The 9,129-nt window shown below is 36.2% G+C and overlaps 1 protein-coding gene across 4 annotated transcripts in view; it reads left to right on the top strand.

Annotated features, from left to right (window-relative positions):
- RIMBP2 (RIMS binding protein 2) overlaps window positions 1-9,129 on the top strand; it is a 122,426-nt gene that overhangs the window by 70,998 nt on the left and 42,299 nt on the right. For all 4 annotated transcript variants that reach the window (XM_010720044.3, XM_010720045.3, XM_010720046.3 and 1 more), the window contains exons 8-9: window positions 4,755-4,877; window positions 8,122-8,226. In XM_010720044.3, the coding sequence (XP_010718346.1) occupies window positions 4,755-4,877; window positions 8,122-8,226 (228 nt within the window). The remainder of the gene's footprint in view (window positions 1-4,754; window positions 4,878-8,121; window positions 8,227-9,129) is intronic.

Raw genomic sequence — 9,129 nt, forward strand, 5'->3', positions numbered from 1 at the left:
TTTTGCCTGTTTCAGGACAAAAGATCTTCCTGAGTACTGTGATTTTTATCTGTGGCAAATTCTGGGTGGCTTAAGTAGCATGGACTGACATGCCTTACCTCATCACATATGTATTCAGTGGAAGAAACATCATGAACCAGCCACTTTACAAGGCTACATTTAGCTAAAAATAAAACTCCAATCTGGGATTTCTACAGGGCTTAAGTGAGTTGCTCAGCAACCTCATTCACATCAGAAGAGCTGTAGCTCATACAGACGCTGATGAAAGCCCATCCCCAAGCCTTGCAAAACGGTGGTAGCTGCATGCTTTGATATCTCTGGCACATGTGTCACAGAGCACTCTATTTCCAAACCAAAGGAGGTCTGACTTAGTCCTAAGATAAAGCAAAATAGTGAGATTTAGAGATGGCTGTGCATGTACTCAAAATTTTCCATGTAGCACCCAATATCAAAGCAGACTGGAAATTTTTAGTTGGTCAGGATATAAATTATTTTTATATACAAAAGCAGCATGACAGTGCGTTATACTGCGTGGAAGGTGTGGATCATAGAGTTACTCAATTTTATTCATCCATCTATCTGGAATGTCTTCATCTCCTTAATGTTTTTCTCTTCTTTTTATTGCTGTTTACACACCACCCTTACTGTTTGGTTCACAAATCACATAAACACTTACATAGGCAGTTTTATATTCTAGCTGGCAGAGAAATAGCATGCAGCATTAATGCAGTGAAGGCTTAGTACTTTGGTGTCAGTAAGAAGATTAGCTCTCTTACTATCAGAAAGTGATGACTTACATGGTTAATAATACTTTATTATAGGTAACATTTGTTTCTTTCTGAAGAGCTTGAGAAACACTGAAAAACCTAGTAAGCGCAATTTAAAATATAAAGCTGTGGTATCAACCTTAGACACATTAGCTAAGTTAATAATAAAATTACCTTTCACCATTACGATGTCAGGATTTATCATACTATGACTATAAAATACTATGCAGGACACATTACAAAAATTCTGTGTGTCTGTGCTACTGGTTTTTATATCCCAGCCTCTGTAGGATCAAAGACTTCCTATAAGTATACCCTCTCACTTTCAACAGTTTTAAAAATATGTGAGATATGAGGAATTTTGAAGCATACCTTGGCTGTTAACAAACCTTGTTTGTTCCTGCTTGTCTAACAAGATCTCTAAGGAACTGCTGTTTTTTCTTTTTTTTCTCCTTCCACCATACATAAAATGAGACTGAGGATAGATTGTATGGTTTAGATTATTTCTTACTATTAAGAAAGCATGAAACTAAACACACATGAATGTTGAATGCAGAAATCCAATAGAGTTAGAGCTCAGCCCTGAAGGGGAAAACCTAGTTTGTTCTTTTCCCCCTTGAGAGCTGACCTGAAAAGCAGGCCAACTTTATCCGAGCAATTGGAGCTGGGAGAATGTTTATGCATTCTGCTGTGTAGCACAGATATAACAACTGCTCATTTATGCACAATGTAATTATTGAAATTCAGCTCTGAGAAAGGGGCAAGTATGAGTTGTGCTACTTTCAAGTGCACCAAATAAGAACAAAATTGTACTTCATTTATGCAGTTTTGTGTTGTTACTCTGCATAAGAGGAACAAAGTTACATTTCTGGAGCAGAGTTCTGGTGAAAAAGTTTGTATCCCTACAAGTGCAGTGACACCAGGCTTTGACTTGTTTTTCTGTTCAAGTGAATATGCATGGTAGTGTTTTTATATAAAAATACTCTTTTTGGAATCTATTTCTATGATACCTGATATCATACCATTTTCGTGGCTGTTTCTGAATCGTTTTTTTCTAAAAATATCAGTGGTGTGAAAAGTTAACATATTGGAGAAGTCTAAAGTGAGGGCAGAAGGTGCACTTCTGTATTCAGGCACAGTAGTCATAGCTCAGCATTTGTGATTTATGTACAACACAGTGAATTTGTGAGTGGCAGAGAGCATTTTTCAACCTAAACATGTCAGTAGAAGAGAACTATCATTTCTCATAGAATTTCTTTCACCAATTGGCTGACAGTTATTCACTGATGTAACAAAATAAACCTGCAGTTTATTTTCCTGGTCTATGTAAGTAGTTTTGGCTCTTACGAGTTCAGAAAGTGAAATATACTTGAGCAGAGTTCTGGCCTTCCTGACTGACACAAATGAAGACAAGTTTAGTAAGTGGGAAATTGTGAGATGAAAAATAAATTTGTTGATGCACTGAACAGAGAAACGTTGCAGATCAAAATGTTCCCTAATTTCTGACATGAAACTAGAACTGCTTACGATGGCACTCAATTTAGGTCAACTGGGAATATTGATGTTTTGATGTGGTCTGTGTAATTCAAGTTCATGCATATGCTATGACTTCTTAAACAATGGTAGGGAGCATTGCATTTGCACTTGACAAGTTTCATCCACACAAAAGCAAACGAACAAAAAGGTAGACTCATCAAGTTTTATGCTATTTACATACATTTATCATGCTACTCTGTGATATACAATATTGAGAAGGAAGAAGTCCTGGCAATAAGGCCCTGCAGAAATATATTAGAATTATTAGTGTTGCTAAAAGTAACAAATTATCAGAAGGCAACTGGTAGAATTAGTTGTGTTAGTTTCCGACCTGGGAAATGAAAATATACACAGAACATTGTTCAAAGACTGACGTGTAGAAAGCAGAGAATCGGATTATCACTTGAGTGATCTTAAATTCTCATTAGTCTGAGTATGTGCTCTTTGATGCTGAACAAAAATCCCGAGATGTGTAAAATATCTGCAACTCTACCTCTCCCTGATTCATTTCCTTCCCAAATTACATTAGCAGTCTGACAGGTACTGTTTGTTCCTATAGACCCTCTACTGCCAAAAGGGAAGGATGTGTATCAGAATGCTGCCATGCTGACCTGCTCCCCAGAATTATTCAGACTGCAGTGATTATTTAGTTTTAGAAGATTCTTTACAAAGGTTGCCAGTATCAAGTATTTCAGAGGCAGAGAAAATTAAAGCCTAAGTAATATTTTCCTGAAGCTTTTCCAAAATATTCTACTTCATTCATTCTCAGTAAATTAACTGAGGATCAAACAATAACAAACTTGCATCACTGAAGGTGATATTTCATTACTTCTTTTTTTCCACTCCATTATTCTTCAACAATATACATTGGCTGATCTGAGCAATGAAATACAATACGAAGGATGCAGGAAATTAATAGATTATGAAAATCAGTTGTTTAGTAGTTTCCTTAGTTATCAAGAAATGAGGGAAGAGGAGAAGGAAAATCTGTGCATGGGGAAAAAAAAATCCTGAGTTTGACGATAATTGCATCAGTTCTTGTGGAAAACATGATTTGTTTCATTTTCTTCTTTCTTTTTTTCTAGTCCACTGCACTCTCAAGTGCCCTCTTACAAAGACAAATATGAGATCTGGCTGCAACCATTTAGATTGTTTGGTCCATGGTGAAATTTGCAAATTAACAAACTGTAGCCAGAAGGCAAATTGGCTGAATCAGTTTCCAAAACATCGCTTTAGAAAATATCTCAGAGAGATCCATGTCAGAGATTGCTTAATGCCTTTGGTTCTTAAAGAAAATGGAATTACGGTAATTAAATTGTAAAAAGAACTTGTCACTTCTCCTAACTGAAGCTAGAAATAAAGATGAGCTGCACCTAGATTAAAGCAAGTCTAAGCATTATCCCAATTCTTCACACTGCTTTGCCTGTCCTTATTCAGTAATCCTGCAAGCATTGTTCATGCTTCTACACTTTGTATTGCAGTTAACAAAGGAAAACAGGAGCTTCTTGGAACATTGTTCCATGAAAGTATTTTGGCTCTTTCTTTTTCTTTCTTACCTCCTATTAGCATTGCGGAGAGGGAACAGCAGTATTTATGAAACAGAATGTGAACATTTTATGAAAATACTTATTATGGATGAGTTTTCATTATTAACATAAAATTGTTATTTTTGATGTGATCTGAGCTGTGTAAGGATCCTAGTGTTACACATCAGTATAGCATATAAACTCATAAACTGTTTGTGTTATTTCCTATAAATCAGAATCTCATCCATTGTGAAGTCAAGAAAGGCGTTTTCCATGGTGGAATAAAGTAGTTCATCGTTATATTTTCTTGCTTTCTGTGTGCACTTATAAAATAGTTGATTTTGCTGGTGATCTATGAAATCCTATAAACATGCTGAAATGGTTAAGTTAGCACCAAATATATTAAATAGGAAACCAAATCCTATTTGGTGCGTATCTGATCCTTTAAAAACCTGCAGTATTATAGAGACCCTGATTTAAAATACTAGCACGGGCTGATCGTGCACTGTCCTGTATTTGATTTTGTCCTGATGTCAATTTAAACTAATGAATAGTTCAGGAGAACTAAAATGTGTGAGTTACATTTCAGTATGTACCAAAAGCTCAGTCCATTTTTATATAGGAATTGCTTTGATTGTCATCTACTGTATTTACTGTATAATACATGTATTTATTCAACTTGAGATCTTTATGCATTGCCACAGTTTGGTTGCCTGCTTTTAGACTTTTCTGAAAGAAAATGACTTTCCTTTATACACCAATTTGGGGTGCATGCAATTTCCTCACAGAAGAACATTCCCTTCCATCTACCTTTTATTGTTTCCTTTTTCTTTGAACTTCTTTCCTGTTTCATTTTCATATACAGAAATGTTTTTTTCAGATATTCAAAGGTATTCGTGGATTAATCATGTATTTATTGTTGTAGGTGAAGTCAGACTATGACCATCTTAGAGAAACCCTTATCAGAGTAACCAAAGAACGAGATTTGGCTGTAAAGGGAAAACACCAGCTCCAAGCCAAGCTGGAGAACTTAGAGCAGGTCCTAAAGGTATGTATGACACTGTGAAGTCCAGTGATGCAGTACTTCTATAGCGTGTTTAATATTCCTCATATTAATTAATTATAAATTAATGGTGTCTATGGTGTTAATTATAAATCAGTGGTGTCTAGCCAGACTTGCTTTCTAAGATACAATTGTTGGTATATCATCAATCTGCTGCTTCCTTTTCAACTTAGAAAAATTCAAAAATGTGTTTTTATTCACAAGTGCATTTCTCAGTAAAGGTTTTAATGTATAGTTGAAGATGCTGTCATGCTTGTGAGCTGTCAGAGTATACCTTGGAGAGATTGAAATTCCAAATCCTCCTTAAAGCTTGTCCAGACAGATGCAGTTAATTGTGTATTTCATGTGTCCTCGTATGTTCAGGAAATTTGTGGTTTAAAAAATGCTTTGTAGCTTTCCAACCAGTGGAAAGTTTTGAGAAATACTTAACCTAGTTTCTCTGCCAGAAGAGAAGTATAGTTTACTTTCTATTATCTCAGGATATATCAACAAAGCTGAAAAGGAAAGATGAAAAATTGCTGAATTAGCTAACTCATGGGAATCTTCTGTGCCTCTGAAACAGAAAAGTTCTGATTTTCTGATGTGTTCAGCCAGCTTTTCCCTTTCATGTCACTGAAATTGTGCCCACCCATCTGCACGCACAGATGACAAGTCCTTTGAGCAGAAAAGTACTTGGGTGAAAATTAAATTTGCTCCCCATTCAACATCATGTATGAGTTCTGTGTCGGAACAAAACTCTAGTACTTAAAAGCCATTTGAGCTTGTTTTAGCATTGTTTAGCTGCACATTATGGAAGTGTAAAAATCTCTGCTGTAAGATATAATTAGTTACTTTGTTTTGGTTGCAGCTGCAGGTAGTAGTGTGTAAGAAGTGAGTGGGCTGGAGCTGGTAAGCTATTCATTGTCACATCTCCCTGCTGCCCATAAGGAAGCTGGAAAAACAAGTGGGGTTGTTAAGAGCCATTTCAGAAACGTTTTATACTACAAATGTCTAGCACAAGTTCTAATGAAAACTGAGATGTCCACGATGTCATCAGTTAGTTCTCTGTGGCATAGCAGGGTTCCCACCTTTGATCTGAAAGATACACTGAAAAGGTTCCTTCTTCACAATTTCTTTGAAGCACAGAAGATTATTCGCCAGTTGTTTTGAAATATGAAGACCTTACTGTATTTGTCTGTGCTCTTCTAGATACGGATTTGCTTTCTGATGTTAGAATAACATTGTTATGACCCCTAGAAGGGTTGCAAAAAGGGAAGTGCAAATTTACATGTTTAGAAAGTTCTAATTTTCCTCACAAATGATATCAATTACAAGGGCAAATGGATTGCCACCACCTACACAAGCTGATGGCAATGTGATCATGCAAACCACTCTTGAAGGAAGAAGGAGAAAGAATTCAGCAGCTCAGAACTTCCTCCTTGCTGATCTTCCAGTGGTCTTTGCAATCTTCCTACACTCCCCTAACCTGTTCCCCTCAGGCTCGGAACAGGAAATGACACCAGCTGATGCGCGGATAGGAAGCGTGAAATAGATTGCAGACAGAACCAATCTGTGAGCAGAGTGGGAGGAGAGGGAATGTCTTCTGCTTTGGGGGAGCTTTAATTGCTGTGCCAAGGAAGGAACAGATGCTGGAGTGAAGAGATTCCTTCCTGCTTTATGTATTAAGTAGATCACAGTAGTACTAAAGCACCGTGAGTGACTTCTGGGTTAGTGTAGTTGACCAAATGGCCTTAAAATCTGCCAACTATATCTATCACATTCTTATTTAAGGAAACTGAGAAATTAAAAGCGGGGGAGAACCACAGATCATGTATCACAATCTGTTTCTTTATTACACGTTGTAGATTTGCTGTATGGTCACTGCATTAATTATTTATTGATCTTTCCAAAGGTTTATAAATGTCCTCTAGTAGCTTTTTTAAAAATAGCACGAATTTAAAAAAATTGTACCAAATCCTCTAGTAAATCTTGAATTGAGACTTTTTTTTTAATATTTAAAGCTTTTCTAGATTAGCAGTGGGAAAATGTCTTGATTGCTTCATCATTTCTTGAATACGAGTCACTTCATTGTCAAGTTGTACATGAGATTTAATGGCAGCTGCTGAGCTCAGTAAATGTAGCTTCATGCTAATTTAAATACTGAGTGGTGGTAGTCAGCAAAATAGACAGTTTGTTTAGTTGAGAAGAGAATTGAACCATCATTTTTGGTTATTATTAAATAAACTCTAAATAATAAGCATAGCTCAGAAATGTTTACAGCCTCACTATGCTGACCTTCTTTGTTATTTAGTTACATGTAGCAGAGAATTAGCAGCTCCTAAAAAGTCAGCAATATGCTGGATACAGTTTTCTTTTGTATATAAGAGATATTTTGGCCTGTTTGAGACAACTGCCACCATATATTTCTAACTGCATATTCCTAATAGGTTCTGTGTAATAGCTCATGGTGTGCAGATAAGGCACTGTGTCTCAGAACAGAGTGTTAGAATATGTAATTTAGAAAATACAAATCTGTAATACCCATTTTGCCAGAAAAGATATCAGAATCTCTAGTGATCTTTCTTAGCTCTGATTTATTAAAGAGGGTGTTTGAATGGTACAGTGCTGTTGAGAGAATAATAACCTGTAATGAAAAAGATTTCTATCTAAAAGGGTATCTTGACATTGTTCAGCTTCCCAAGAAGTGTGCCTCATACTGCTTTGAATCATTAGTTGTAACTGTTCTTAAAACTATTTTTTAAATATCATGAAGTCATTTTTTTCTAAATCTGTTTTTGTTTTACTCTGTGTGATTTACCATAACTAATGAGCAGAGAATAACAAAAGTAAGCTATTTTTGAGGGGTCATCATTTGGAAGACAGAAACAAACTCTAGATAATGAGGTATTTAGGGAATTGTCAAGCTAATTTTTTTCCAAGCTTTACTTCAGTTTAAACGTCACGTATAAAAATGTAACTGATGGATAAGAAGACTTCTGTTCACTTAGGCATCATAGAGGCCACACTGCTGGCAGTGACAGTCAGATCTCCTAAAAGAGACTGCTGTCAGAATGCCTGAATTTAGCAGTGACAATATTCATCTTGGTACTGACCAATTTAAGATTCTGTTCAGATTCTCTTTTGTCTAAAAGTGATACCAGAATATTTTTGTGTTGACCATCTGCAGTCCTGGGACGCAGTAAGATACGTTGAATCCCCTGATAGTTTCGTCTTCCATTCTTTGAAACAGCATATGCGAGAGGCTGCTGAACGGCGGCAACAGCTGGAGTTGGAGCATGAGCAAGCCTTGGCTGTCCTCAACGCCAAACAGCAGGAAATTGAACTCCTGCAGAAGGTAAGAGAAGGAAATGAAAGTAAGATATAACAGCAAATTACAGTGATAAAGCACACGTCACAACAATCACTAGGTTTAAAGAAACTAAATCCACAGCTACATAACTAGTTCCTATTTTCACCCCAAAATCCCAGCCCATCTTCCTTGCCTTTACATCAAGCTTGGGACTATTTTTGTATTCCTTAAGTGCCTTAATCCAGCCTTAATTTTGTGGTAATTGAAATGCAGAGAATCTACCATTCCCTTCTCAGTTTGATTAACCTGAACAGTTAATCATTCTCACTGACACTGAATAGGATTTCTTTGGCTTCCTCTTCTTGTCACTGGTGAGTCACACTACTTTTTCCCACTATATTAGATTAATGCAACTCCTTGTCAAGGTCCGTACACGTTACAGTTGATCTTTTTCATGAACTAAATGGCTGTTTAAGTACCTCATTGGTGTGCTTGTTCTTTAATTTGCAAGTAGACATATTTTATCACAAGGTGCATCTTCTCAATATTCATTATAATACATAAAAACATGCTATTGAGTTTCATTTCTGCCAAAGTCATTTGAAGTTGTTTTGATGTCAATACTAATGTTCACATTTCCAGTTGCTGGAGTAGATCAAAATACAGAAATAATAACACCAATGGTAATTTGAGTAAGGGTTGGCATGGACAGACTTTGTCAGCAGAGAAAAAGATGTACATAGCTACAGTTTTGCTTCTAATAGAATGTTTCATTTGTCCAAAATCTTCCAGCTAATTTTCTTTCAATCTTTTCTATTTTATCTATTAACCATATTTCAAAACGTCAATTTTAGTTACGTGTAACTGCCATTATTTGGACCTCTACATACATTTTGAACTTAAATTTTTTTTTGCTGGTGGTGATGGTATGTTGGGATTTTGTTCATT

The sequence above is a fragment of the Meleagris gallopavo genome, chromosome 17 (genome assembly GCF_000146605.3).
Source record: "Meleagris gallopavo isolate NT-WF06-2002-E0010 breed Aviagen turkey brand Nicholas breeding stock chromosome 17, Turkey_5.1, whole genome shotgun sequence".
Lineage (NCBI taxonomy): Eukaryota > Metazoa > Chordata > Aves > Galliformes > Phasianidae > Meleagris > Meleagris gallopavo.